General features: G+C 39.6%; 1 protein-coding gene across 1 annotated transcript in view; it reads left to right on the top strand.

Annotated features, from left to right (window-relative positions):
• LOC143119711 (NACHT, LRR and PYD domains-containing protein 12-like) overlaps window positions 1-15,169 on the top strand; it is a 52,458-nt gene that overhangs the window by 17,866 nt on the left and 19,423 nt on the right. Inside the window, exons 7-12 of the mRNA XM_076281326.1 lie at window positions 1,491-1,519; window positions 2,193-3,972; window positions 6,840-7,013; window positions 8,488-8,658; window positions 11,054-11,224; window positions 14,577-14,747. Coding sequence (XP_076137441.1) covers window positions 1,491-1,519; window positions 2,193-3,972; window positions 6,840-7,013; window positions 8,488-8,658; window positions 11,054-11,224; window positions 14,577-14,747 — 2,496 coding nt within the window. The remainder of the gene's footprint in view (window positions 1-1,490; window positions 1,520-2,192; window positions 3,973-6,839; window positions 7,014-8,487; window positions 8,659-11,053; window positions 11,225-14,576; window positions 14,748-15,169) is intronic.

The following is a 15,169-nucleotide window of genomic DNA, read 5'->3' on the forward strand; positions in this document are numbered from 1 at the left end:
TGAAGTACTGTAGTCTAGGCTACAGGCTGCATTTACAACAGAAAATCAAGTGACATAGCAAGTAGGCCTAGCACTGTGCCTATTTAGAGACAGGAGCATTTAAGGTCGACAGGACATAGCCACGAACACTGTTAGTGTCAGCAGAGTTACTGCCTTGGTGTGTTGACCAGATTGCTTTATCAAATGAAATGCGTTTGTTAATATAGGACAATTGAAAAATAGGGAAATTAAACAGCGTGCCTATATATTTTCAACCCGTATAGCCTACACACAAACAATCTTAAATCGACATGAAAGAAAACAAAATGCCCCAGCTTATAAGCACAATATAAAGTGCTTTACACACACACATACATATATAGTGAACTATTACTGTAGGATCCCCTGTAAAAAATAGTGGTCAGTAAAATACCTCTAAAGTGCCTTGAGCTCTATTGGGGCGGTGCTTATTAGACAGTCTAACAGCAGTAGTTAGGAAGGACCGGCGATGTCTCTCTTTTATACACACAGGGCGTAGCAGCCTGTCACTGAAACAGCTGCTCAGTGTTGTCAGAGTGACATGCATTGGGTGGCGCTCATTACCCAGCATAGATGTCAGTTTAGCCACCATCCTGCTCTCTCCAACTATCTCTATTGGGTCCAGCTTGCATCCCAGAACAGCACTAGTCCTCTTAATAAGTTTGTTCAGTTTCATCCTGTCGGCGGCCGAGATGCCGCTCCCCCTGATGCCACCACTGAGTGGTAAAATGTTCTCAAAACCCAAAAGATCTGAGTTGCCTCAGCAGATGCAGCCTGCTCATGCCCTTTTAGTAGAGTGCAGCCGTGTTGTTAGACCAGTCCGGCTTATTGTTCAGGTGAACACACAGGTACTTATAAAATGTCACCCTCTCAATCTCATTTCCCTGAATGCTCACTGGTGCTGATGGGGGATGACCTTTCCTACGGAAATCCACCACAAGTTCTTTGGTCTTGCCCGCATTGAGTTGGAGATGGTTCCACAGGCACCAGTCCATAAAATCCTGTATGTGATCTCTGTAGTCATTCTCATCTTTGGCCTAGAACTACTACACGTCTCCCCTGCCCACATAAGAGTTCGTCAGGGCTGTGCCACTCGTGCAGGGGCTGCTCATTTACTCCCCTAAATGATTGCAAATATAGACTTGGTTGCAAATATAGCTGGTGCTACTTTGCTAATATTTGGGAAACTGCGAGTGAGGGGCTATGACTTCAGAAACAATAGGCTACATTAAAGCATTAAAGTTCACGATATTCAGACCGGCCCAAAACGATAATGGCCCACCAGGAATCCTCCCGAAGCTCCCGATTAGCCACTCTGGGCCTGCACACTCACGCATGCATGCACGCACGCGGACACACACACAAACACACACACATCAGTATTTTTCCAGTCCTCTTATGAATATTCTGCTGTGAATAATTGAAAGGCATTTATAATGAACTTGCATTGTCTTCATGTCATGTTTCTCCAGGGATGTTGCAGAGTCAGGAGAGAGAGATGGTGAGACATTCTACACCTACCTGTACCTCATGTCTGAATACTATAACACATTCTACACCTACCTGTACCTCATGTCTGAATACTTTAACACATTCTACACCTACCTGTACCTCATGTCTGAGTACTTTAACACATTCTACACCTACCTGTACCTCACGTCTGAATACTTTAACACATTCTACACCTACCTGTACCTCATGTCTGAGTACTTTAACACATTCTACACCTACCTGTACCTCACGTCTGAATACTTTAACTCATTCTACACCTACCTGTCCCTCACGTCTGAATACTCTAACACATTCTACACCTACCTGTACCTCATGTCTGATTATGAAACTTTTTCTTTTTACTTTTTGTTTGAGAGGGAGCAATTGTTCAAGACTACTCAAATAAGAAAGATGGTTAAACTTTTATAATGACACACTTATAAAATATGTACAGCATAATTATGATGCACTAGTTATGTATAACTAAAATATAATAATTAATCATAATTATGACCATTATGGACATAGATTAAATTTTTTCATGAAACATCACTCATCATAAATTAAAATATACACAGTTTGAAGGTAAGTGCATACAGTAAATGTATATGTCATGCAAAAATGTATGTATGAATAAGCTGAGTACAGTGGATTGATTTCTTGTTATGCTTCTTTTTTTCCAGTATATGCAATTCTGCAGGAAGTCAAAGCAAAACACAAAAAGTGGATGATAGAGAAGTTTGGTGAGATTCATGAGTGTGATGAGGATGGGAAGAACAAAACACTCCTGAGTAAGATCTACACAGAGCTCTACATCACAAAGGGAGAAAGTGAAGGGGTGAATAAGGAACATGAGGTTTGCAGGACACAATCAAAATCCCAAAGGGCAAATGAAGACAAAATCAACTGTAATGACATCTTTAAGTGTTTACTGGAAGATAAGAAAATCCGAACTGTAATGACCACAGGCATTGCTGGTATAGGAAAATCTGTATGTGTGCAGAAGTTCATTCTGGACTGGGCAGAAGGAGGGACACATCAGGATGTTGATTTCATATTTGCACTTCCATTCCGCCAGTTAAACTTGATGAATGATTCATACACTCTCCACCAACTCCTCCTTGACTTTCATCTGGAACTGGATGAAAAGGTCATGAATCCACAAATGTTCAGAAAGTCGAAGATCATATTGATCTTTGATGGTCTGGATGAGAGCAAACTCTCCCTGAATGTAGAACAGAGCAAATACATACATGATCCCTTGAAGACTGCATCAGTGGATGTTTTGATATCCAATCTCATCAAAGGCAATCTACTGCCTAATGCGCTTATTTGGATAACCTCCCGACCAGCTGCTGTCAAAATGATCCCTCCTAAATACATAGACAGGTGGACAGAAGTACAAGGATTCAATGACCAACAGAAGGATGAATACTTCAAGAAGAAGATTGAGAATCCAGCAAAAGCGGACACAGCCATCGCTCACATTAAAAGGTCAAAGAGCCTCTACATCATGTGCCACATCCCTGTCTTCTGCTGGATCTTAGCATCTGTGCTTCTGAAAATGATCAGTCAAACCAACACAAGTGACTTGCCTCAAACACTGACTGAGGTCTATATTTGTTTCCTGCTCACTGAGACAAACAGGAAGGGCCAAAAATATGGCAAAGGTTTTGAACGAGATGATAAAAAACGTCTGAAGTCCAACAAAGATGCTATTTTGAAATTATCTGAACTAGCATATGAAGAACTGCTGAAGGGTAATATCTTGTTTTATGAAGACAGTTTGAATGAGTGTGGCATCAATGAAGAAGACATTACATTGTACTCTGGCATGTGCTCTGAGTTCTTCATGAGTGAGTGTGCTGTTGACCAACGTAAAGTCTACTGCTTTGTGCATCTGAGCATTCAGGAGTTTCTGGCTGCGTTGTTTGTGTTTCACTCCTTTGTGACTAAGAACACAGAAGCCCTGAGACAATTTATCTCACAAGAATCTCTTTCCAACCTTGCCATGGCTGAGTTTTTAAGAACTGCAATAGATAAATCCATGCAGAAGGAAGATGGACAGCTGGACCTTTTCCTCCGCTTCCTCTTGGGCATCTCACTTGAGTCCAACCAGAAACTCCTACAAGGCCTTCTGACACATACAGAGAGCAGTTCAGACAGTCTCAAGGAAACAGCCGGAAATATCAAAAGAATTCTGGGTAAAGACACAAAAGTCCCTGAAAGATGCATGAATCTGTTACTCTGTTTATTGGAGATGAAGGACAACTCCCTTCATCAGGAGATTCAGCAGTACATAGACTCTGGAGAAGAGCTCTCACCTGCCCAATGTTCAAGACTGGCCTACATGCTTCTGGTGTCAGAGGAAACACTGGATGAGCTTGACCTGGCTAAGTACAAGTCATCAAATGAGGGTCGTCAGAGACTGCTTATAGTGGTGAAGGCTTGTAGGAAAGCACGGTGAGTAAGAATAGCGGCTCTGTCATGCATTTGTATCTGAATTATAATATACTACAGAGCAACAAAATAGCTACTTAATACTGGTGTATTGAGGTATAGTGGTGATGTAGACTGGGTGAACCCAGCCTGATCTGCAGGCATTTTTTTGGTCTGGTGATCGCGAGACTAGTGGTGATGCAATATCTCGTTAAATTTAGATCATTAGCAATAACCAATCTGCTACATGTGTTATGTTACTGCAGATTGGTTGGTTGTGGTCTCACAGAGGAATCCTGTGAGGTCCTAACATCTGCTCTTCAGTCCGAAAACTTCCTGTTGAAAGAACTGGACCTGAGCTCTAATCCTCTGAAGGATTCTGTGAGGTTGCTGTCTGTTGGGCTGAAGCATGCTAACTGCAGGCTGGAAACACTGAGGTTAGTGATGTGGTTACAATACAGTATGATGAGGTCAATAAAATAGTTGTGGTCAAAATTAATCCAAGACAACTGGTGTGAGACTGCAGCTTTATTCTCAATACCGGGAGCATGTTACCCACAGCAAATGTCAAGTAACAATCCCACACATCTGTGGGTGAAGCCAGTTCTTATACCCTTAACACACACACATGGAAATCACAAGAGACCCCCCTCACAATGATCCATCCATCCATCCATCCAGTTAGTATTAACAGAGATAAGGATGTTACAAGATCCTTTAGCCTTCTAATGGCCTAGGTATGTTTGTGTCCTTGGGGTGAAGAGAATCAGACACCCTAAAACAGTCTTCTCACTCTCTGGAAATTGCCACAGAGGGAGACGGATGAAGGGAACCATTTCCTCATAGCACATGTGCATGGTTAAACTAAATATTTCAGTAAATGAGAAACCTATATAAATTTGTTTACTATATCACACCATTATACCACATAGTAACTGCAAGCTACTTAATAGTGTTGTATTGGTGATGTAATATCTCATTAACCCTTTCATGCGCAATGTCCACATCTGTGGACAGTAACTTTAACTCTGATTTCTATTTGTTTATCATGTTGATATACTCCAATCCACTTGAGGGCAGTTTTAATAGATCCATTGCAATATATTAACAATATGTATCATCTTATATTTGGAATATTGACTGCTTGATGACATCATCAATTCAACATGGCTGATAGTAATGGCCATGTGCTGAATGCTCCAGGCATATCTGTAAAAAGTTTCTACTCAAGAAGGCAAAACCAGGTAAAAAAAAATATTATGGTGTACAGGAGAGTGTGTTGAACAACTCTATGAGGTTAGAAATGAAATTTGATGTAAAATATAGTTTGTAGACGCTAAAAAACAACTGTCCACGTATGTGGACGTCGCGCAACAGAGGAGTTAAATGACCAAAAATCTGATTTTGTAACTAGGAAGTTTTTTTATTTGTATTGTTCAAATATGAATTTAACTACTTTAAATTACAAAGAAACAAACATTTGGTAAACATAAATAATGACCTAACTACATATTATACATTATGTGAACTGCCTATTTATGACAACATTACAGAAATATATAGAGACCAATGAATGGTGTGCATGTTTTGCAAAGAGTAATATATTAAGACATTAGGTGGTGACTAAGTGGTGTACACACACACACATACAATACACACACACACATACAATACACACACACACACACACACACTCATTACACACACACACATACGGTACACACACACACACACACACATACACTCAGTACACACACACACACACACACACACACACACATACAGTACACACAGTACACACACACACTCAGTACACACATACAGTACACACACACACACACACACACACACACACAAACACACACACACATACAGTAAACACACACATACAGTACACACACACACACACACACACACACACACATACACACACACACACACACACACATACAGTAAACACACACATACAGTACACACACACACACACATACAGTAAACACACACATACAGTAAACACACACATACAGTACACACACACACACACATACAGTACACACACACACACACATAGTACACACACACACACATACAGTACACACACGCATACAGTACACACACACACACACACACACATACTGTACACACACACACACACACAAATCTGTTTAAAAATATGTTACATGCTAAAAAAGTAATATGCTGTTCATAACATTACAGACATGATTGTAAAATTAATCAGTTGTTGAAACTTCAAACATTTATTAATTATTTTGAGATGTTTGTAAATATTATCTTCTAAATGACATAGTAAAAAAAAATTTTTAGCAGTTAACAACATAACCATCATGATATGATTGCAAAATCTACTTTTTTTTAACTGGACAAATATTTTTTTAATAATTTATATGTTATCTGTTTAAAAAAATTTCAAAAATTGATCAAATACTGTTATAAATAACTCTTTTTTAAAAAAATTAACTCTTTGTAATGTTGCATAACATCTTCAGAATATCCTTCTGTGTCATTAAAATCATTACTGTTATGATGTACTTGAAAAAACTGTTGGTTTTTTGCATTAAAGTCACATAATGGTCCATATTTTCTGTCATTACTCTTTATTATTTTTTACTCCATTGTTGCGCACTGTCCACATACGTACCAGTAAAATAACTTCTATATATATTCATCTTCTATATCTACTATCTATATTCATCTTCTATATTAATCATATTTTTTAAAAATTCAAAATGATTTTCAGTTTTAGGCTCATATAGAGTAATAAAATCAATATTAAAAAAATCTAGACAATTTTTTTCATAATGTGTGCATGAAAGGGCTAAATGTAGATCATTAGCAATAACCAATCTCCTACATGTGTTATGTTACTGTAGATTGGTTGGTTGTGGTCTCACAGAGGAATCCTGTGAGGTCCTAACATCTGCTCTTCAGTCAGAACACTCCCTGTTGAAAGAGCTGGATATGAGTTCTAATTCTCTGATGGATTCTGGAGTGAGGTTGCTGTCTGTTGGGCTGAAGCATACTAACTGCAAGCTGGAAACACTGAGGTTAGTGATGTGGTTACAATATGATGAGGTCAACAAAACAGCTATAACTGTAGGCTACTTAATATTGGGATTGTATTGGAGGGTATAGTGATGATGTAATATCTAGTTACCGTGACTGTTGTGTGAGTCACTCACTGCATGTAGTTGTGAAATAACACTGACTGCACAGAACATTCCATTTTTTCAGACTTGATACCCTTGTGACACAAAAAGGCGTGGTTATGCTACAGGACAGAAATACAATATACCCACCATTGTAATCAGAGACATAGCCCTTTGAAATGACACATACCATATACTAATATATGTAATCTCTTCAAAATTCAACCCCCCAAAACACAGAAATATCAATTTGCCAAGACCCCCCCCCCCACACACACATTTCTGTTGAAAATGGACAAAAACCTAGAGTGTATGACAGATTCACAATTGTATCCTCTACAGAACAGCAGAAAAACAGAATCAATTTGTCACCTTTTGTTCAAAAGTTATGATACATTTATTAGCCCTTTGCAGACGGCACAAAACATTCCGTTTTCCTTACTTGATGCCCTTGTGACACAAAAAGGCTTATTGTGTGGCCATGCTACATGGCAGAGATAAAATATACACATCATTGCAATGGTGGACTGGCAATGTGTGCGTTTGGGAAAAGTCCAGAACGGCTGTCCACCCGACGGCCGTCGACTGCCTGGCTCAGTTGCTCATCGCCACGTAGGGCTACTGTCTTTCCACATAAATATGTGTCATTCAGGCTTAATTACAGCTATCAGTATGTCTATGCTACCAGTTGTCATTGTCCTCCAAAAAAGTAAACATTTGCAGCATCGCGTTTACAGTGACACTGTAATTTACAGACCATTACTGTGAGTTTTTATACATTAATTTATGAAGACATGCTGTTTTACTTAAATGGTGCATTGTCACTTTAAGAGCATTGAGTCTTTACGTTCTCATAATGCCCTTTTGCCAGATCTTGTTTGTTTGAGCTACATTGATGCTCCAGATTCCGCTATGTAGCCAAGATGGCGTCTGTTGAGGGCGAAAAGTGTCCACCGTTCTACACTCAGCCGTTATGAGTGCCCTCCGGGGACTAGCAGGGCACTTCGTGTCGTCGGAATTTTCAGTGTGAATGCACTCATGCACTCAAATTAGGTATTGGAAGTGCAGAAGTATGCCATCTGAGACAAAGCCTTATTTGCTGTTGTTAAATTACTTTAGGGTCATCACACCAACTCCTACAGATGGAGGTACTGTATCAGCACCTGATTTTTTTTTGTGAACTTGAAAGGACGTGTAACGTTTTGTAAAATTATACAACGTGTCACATTCTGGAGTTCAGCTTCTGTCTATCAGACTATAATTGCCACTGCATACTGCAGAGCTAAAAATTGGTAAAACCCTTTTTTTACATCTAGTATACAAACACCTTGCATAGTATTTTGTCATATAATATTGTCAAACTCTTTTGCAGACTTGCTGATTGTAAGATCACACATAATTCCTGTGAGATTGTGGTGTCCGTTCTGCAGTCAACAAACGCCCTCATAAAGCTGGACTTGGGTGAAAATTACCTGGGGGATTCTGGAGTTAAGCTTCTCTCTAAGGGACTATCTAGTCCCGACTGCAAACTGCAGACATTAAGGTTGGTGCAGACCATGCATTTCCTGATATAATTTTGTATTTGTTTGTGTACTTAATCTTTCTTGTTAATAATATGTGTGATATCATGACAGGGTTTTTTCTTTGAAGCAGGTGGGATGTATAGCAGAGAACTGCCAAAACGTGAAGCCGAGCAAACAGAAGTTTTATTTCAGAGCAGTCTTTAAGTAGTCCAATGCAAATCATTCAATCCAACTCAAAAGATGTCTGGGTAGCAAACAAAATATACCTTCACAAACTCCAGAAAATAGGTGTTACAATATCGGACTTCCTCTACAAACATCCACGTTCCTCTGTGCTCTTCCATGTGCCATGTTCATCCGGCTCTTCCAATCGCCTGAGTTGGGAGAATTCCCAGTGAGCTTAGAAACAGGCATGATATTGTTGTTTATAGGCTATCAGTTCAGTTCTGTGTGATCTCAGCCCCACACTCTCACTCCCAGCGGCCCCTCCCCACAGACCTGGTAGCCTTCTAACGAAGCAACAGCTGTGATGAACGGTCATGAAGGTTCACCTGAGAGTGGCCTACAGAGCCTTACTGAAAGTTTTAGATGGATGGTGGCGACATCCATTTAGTTGCCGGGGACTACGCTCCTAATAGGAATAGTCCCAATAAATACCTTGAAGCCATCCTTAATCAATCAGAGTCGCTGGAACACAGCTGCCAAGAATTCCTGCGTACTTGTGGCCCGACTTCATAGAATAAAAGCCTACACTGCTAGAGCAAACTTGAAATAAAAAATGTTTCATAGGCTATGTTTATTTGAGTTGTCATGATAACATATTGTAAATGTTGTGCAATACAAGCATATTTAATGTTATTTAATTAATTAATTAATTAATGTATCACATCTTCCACTGGATATTATATTTTTTTTCTGCCAAACACCTACATGTCAATCTGACCAATTTCCGGCTGTAACTGGCTAAACTCTGCTGCCATCTTATTATCATAGCATGTACAGATAAGCCAGTACCAGAGACAACAAGGCAAATGTGTGTGTCATGGTGTGCATGTGAATGATCTCTGCACTGTTGGTTAAGGGTCTCTTGATTTTTTTTTGCTATTTATCAGGGCACATGGGAATACTATGACACCGTCAAACTATAACCTTTGTAATTTCCCCCATTCATCCTCTATAAAGAGGCTTAACAGTACACTTGTAATACCTTTTTGTCCACTGGTGGTTGTTTTGGTGCTTTTTTGAGTTGAATGGAATGTAGTCCTACCTGCAAACAATGTAAGATATAGATTAGTAAGATAATAGGCCTATGCTGACTGCATCAGTACTCAAAGTATTCTAAAATTTGTTTTAATAGTCCTAACTATATTGAAGTCATATTTCTGGGACTATTTTCTTTCACTCATTCAAATTAATACAAAGACAGCAGAACTCACAGGGAAATTCTATGGAAAACTATGTTTTATGTGACATCCATAATGCCAATAAAATGTGATGGTGGTATGATGTGAATGATTACATGAAATTTGAGCATTTGTTATTTTTGGCTGAAGAATGTACATGAGAAAAAATGCACAAAAAATGAATGTTATCATTCACATCATACAAATTCCAAGGCATTTCACTGGCGTTGTGGATGTGACAAAAAGTCCATTTTCCGTGGAATTGCCCCACACAGTTCTCCAGTTTTTCCAACACTTCATAAAACTCTCATAGTTTGAGAACTTTCAATTATTTGTAGGATATTGCTTGTTCACAACTTGTTAGCTGTGTATGCAAAGACAGTTCAAAATTTTAAATAAAACATATTTTTGGGAATGCTTTAAAGTAACACCAAAGCATGTTGGTGTTACTTTAAAGCATCAGTTGCATGATTTTATGAAAGTATGATGTATTGCGACATCAGAATCTGATGAAAGTCAAATTTGTAGTTTCTTATGTCTCATTCCATCGAACTACAGATCCGCTACCCGATCTTGCATAGTGCGGTTATAGCCGATAGAGCGTTGCGAAGCCAATGCAGAAGTGGCGTTCACCCTGTTACTAGTTGATGTACCACTGAAACGATTTTGGAAACATTATCTTAAGGTACAAAAAACTCTTTGGTGTTGCTTTAAAGACTTTTTGTTAGTATTATTTAATTTAAGCTATTTCCATGTTGAAATACATTTTATCGTTATGTCATGATGGCAATATAAAATAAACACTGCTTACAATGGTGTTAGATTGCAATAGCCTATGACTAAATGTAATGGATTAATATTGAAGGCTATTACAGTTGCTGACATACTCCGATTCTCTGGCCCTCTCTTATAGCCAGGCATAGTGAGCTGGCCCTCTGAAGAAAAAGTTTGGGGACCACTGGTGTAGACAGTATATCTTCCATTTGTTATCTTTTGTTGTGTTCTTATGCAGGCTTGCTGACTGTAAACTCACAGAGAAATCTTATGAGATGGTGGCTTCAGTTCTACAGTCACCAAACTCCCTACAGCAGCTGGACTTGAGTGACAATTACCTGGGGGATTCTGGAGTTCAGCTCCTCTCTAAGGGACTGTCCAGTTCCAACTGCAAAATACACACATTAAGGTGGGTGCAGACATTTCTTTGTAGTCTTAGGTCATGTCCACACAAAGACAGTTTTTGTTAAAACTGTAAAGTTTTTTATAGTTTTAGCCTTGTTTCCACACGACCACGGGAATTTTAGGTGACCAAAAATTATACTTTTTGAAAAGAGTTCCAGTTTTTTTTTAAATTCCGGTTTGCACTTGCTGTGTGGACAGCAATCAACATTGGCGATGAAGACATAGCCCCATTACCTCTGACCCTTAAACCCAGCTGCACTCGACCTGGCACTCATTACAGTATTGCCTGGTAATACTAGTTTTCATACATGACATTAGCCTACCTAGGATTACACTCAGTAAACACCACAATCGACTGCTGTGCTGTGCCAATATCTTATCATGACTTGGTGAACAGTGTTTTCCCTAGGCTATGTGTTTTCCCGATACATTCTACTGTCAGTGACTGATGTGAGAGAACTAGTCAAAGGTTATTAGGGCAGTGCCATTTTAGTTTAAATTAATTTGTGCGTAGTGCTGGTGTCTTTCATTTCTTTCACATGTCTCACAACATACTGTAAATAAATGCATTCATAGTCTAGTGAAGTCAGAAATTAACCTGTCTACGTCTCTTAGAAACCATGTTAGCCTACATTAGATGTACACTCAATGTGGATGCACGATTTGATACATGCCAAAAACTATTGACTTTTAGCAAAGGTAAATGGCATCATAGAAATGTATTATAAATGTGGTAAATGAACTTAGTTGAACAGTTAAATTGAAAACTCAGGTTGAATTTCTCACGGAACTGCTTCGGAGAACGCATAAGCTGTATAAAATAGGGAGAATGTTTTTGTGTGAAGCTCTGCACCGCCAGGTACCACATAGGCTACAGGCCTGGCATAGGCCTGGCATATGCACTACAGTGTTTTCGCTCGTTTTCACCTCTTCGTGCAGACGCAAGACTTTTTTTTACCAGTGTCGATAAAGGTGTGAAAGCGGCAAGACATGTGTAGACATAGCCTTAGGCTAAGTCCACTCTTCTGAATCTATTTTGATACAGATTTTCGGAATAATGATAATGTACTTAGGTTTTTTTTATTCAGTTATCCGAACATTATTGGAGGAAATGCTTTTTTCAGGCTATGTTTTCGATGGTAACCCTTTGTCAGTCAATCGTGAAAGTAATTAACTGTGTGTATAACTGTTTTGTCGTTGACCATTGGCACCGCCAGCTGTAATCCTGTACTCACTGTGCGTACATTTTTTTCATCGCTTTATCATTCATTCATTCATTCACTATTAGGCCTACAACAATAAAAACATCTTGAGTAATGTGTTGATTGAAACATGCTTCGCGAATAAACGATAGCCTGTTTGGGGCTAAAAGAGTGGACTTCTCAGCATAAGGATACATTTAGAAGATGATGATTGGTGTAAACCTTGTCAAGACATGATGAGCAATTCTGGTGCTTAAAAACGTGACGTTCCATTCGCCTTATTCACCCGGAGGCCAGAACGAGGCTACATGGTACACTTGACATTACACCTCAGTCCAGCAGATGGTGGTGGTAACGCACTCCGTTTGCAAACTGCCAAAAGAAAAAGCTCACCGACAAAGAAGGGTTCGCTGGCCTGTTCTTCTTCAGTAAGTTTTTTTGGCTGGTGCCTGGCCACACGATATCTTCATGAAAATTTACCACATAACCAAGATACATTATTCCCCCTATAATGAAAGTGCAAGGTGTAGCAGTGTTTCCTCTAGGATTTTTTTAAGCAGTGGGGGCAGGCCTGTCCGAACCACCCCCCCCCCCCCCCCCCCCCCCGCCCCGGCTCACGGAACTGACAACTGACACTTCGCTGCCACTTATATGTATTCACCTCTATTCACACACAATGAGACATTATTTTATGATTGAGCAGTTGTGATTGAGCTGTATATTTGGAGAATCTACAACAGGTCTGCACAATGAATTTTGAAAGGCAACTGCGACTACCAAGTCAACATAGAGGAAACATTGTGTAGTGATAGATGTTGATTTTTACTTGATGCTGCATTTAGATTTCCTGACACATTAACGATTCATATACCAGTAGGCAAGTAGTCCTCTTTAATTTATGCAGTTTGTTATGCTTTTATGTTAAAAAGAATGCATGCCAAATATTAACCTTCCAGATGATAGAGCAGACATAACATTCTAAATGAGTAATTTTATATCATGGGTTTCCCCTAGAAATTTGTCCAGCAGCAGTGCTGTTATGTGCAGGAAGCTGTAACCAAGCCACACTACAGGGATCCGGGGACAAGGCCCCTCAAAAGAAATTTAGAATATTTTAACATTTAAATGCATCAATCTGGTGCACTTAAATTCAGAGGTAGATGGAAATATTTCTGTGTCCGCCTCCTTGTTGTCCCTGTCAGGGTTGCCATGGTGTGGACACCTCAAGGCAAGGCAAGATACAATATACCATTGAAGAGTGGGTATGGAATAGTGCAATATCAGTATAGACTTTTAAGATTTAAATATACATATAGTACAAGGCGTTCAGTGCAATGATATTGTGTATTTTGTAATTGTAAAATTGAATTATACATGAGGTAGATGAGCAGAACAGTGTTGATTGACTTTGTTCAGTGTAATGGAAGCTGTCTTTGTGTCGGCTGGTTTTGGCGAGCAGTGCCCTGTATCACCTACCAGGAGGTTGAATAGGATGTGAGGGGTCTGCAGAGATTTTTGCTGCCCTTTTCCTGACCCTGGACCAGTTAAGAAATAGTAAAAAATAGTTTAGGTTATATTTCAGCAGTCCATGAAATTATGCAGAAGCGGTCACCTGCAGCTAGTTAAGTATAAGTATATATACTTTTTTGATCCCGTGAGGGAAATTTGGTCTCTGCATTTAACCCAATCGGTGAATTAGTGAAACACAAACAGCACACAGTGAACACACAGTGAGGTGAAGCACACACTAATCCCGGCGCAGTGAGCTGCCTGCTTCAACGGCAGCACTCGGGGAGCAGTGAGGGGTTATGTGCCAAGGGCACTTCAGCCGTGGCCCACTGGTCAGGGCTCGAACCGGCAACCCTCCGGTTACAAGTCCAGAGTGCTAACCAGTTGGCCACGGTTGAACTAACTGTAATACAACGACCACATACTATATTCTTTTTCAAGACTATCTGGACCACCCATATCTGGGAAAGGCTATGTGATTTGCATATGTCTTAGGTCACGCTTTTTATCAAGAAATCATTTGCGTCTCATTATTTTTTTTTTCATATTTTTCCAGTAATGTCACTCGGAAGCAGGGCCATGCAGCCGAACATTAAACAAAAGGGATAATCATAATATTTGATCTTTTTGCATGTTGTTATGCAGACTTACTGACTGCAAACTCTCAGCGAGATCCTGTGGAATTGTGGCTTCTGTTCTACAGTCACCAAACTCCCTGATAGAGCTGGACCTAAGTCACAATGTCCTGAGAGATTCTGGAGTTTATCTTCTCTCTAAGGGATTGTCTAGTTCCCACTGCAAACTGCAGACATTAAGGTTGGTGTAAGGCCATGCATTTCCTGATATTTTGTATTTGTTTGTTTCCTTAATTGTTATTATTAGTAATATGCTATGGTGACAGTGAAACAATAATATATGCAAGTTGTTCAGCTGAAGAATTTATACGACATTACAGCCATCATTTACAGATAAGCCGGTACCAGTCAACAAGGGCAATATTGGCTGGTGGCGAAGTTAGGCCAATATATTGTTCAATGCACCCCTACAATTTAGCTACATCATACCTAGCACTACATCGTAGTAAAATCTATCAGGTGTGTGTGCATGTGTGCTTGTGTGCGTACGTGCCTGCATGTGTGCATGTGTGTGTGTTTGTGGTGTTTGACCAGTGTACACAAGAAAGATTTCTGCACTGTTGGTGAAATGTCTCTTGATTGTGACTGTGTAAACACTATATC

Source organism: Alosa pseudoharengus, unplaced genomic scaffold, assembly GCF_046254945.1.
Source record: "Alosa pseudoharengus isolate Yale_2024_CS ecotype anadromous, Long Island Sound unplaced genomic scaffold, YU_APseudo_1.1 YU_APseudo_1.1_scf_1, whole genome shotgun sequence".
NCBI classification, from domain to species: domain Eukaryota; kingdom Metazoa; phylum Chordata; class Actinopteri; order Clupeiformes; family Clupeidae; genus Alosa; species Alosa pseudoharengus.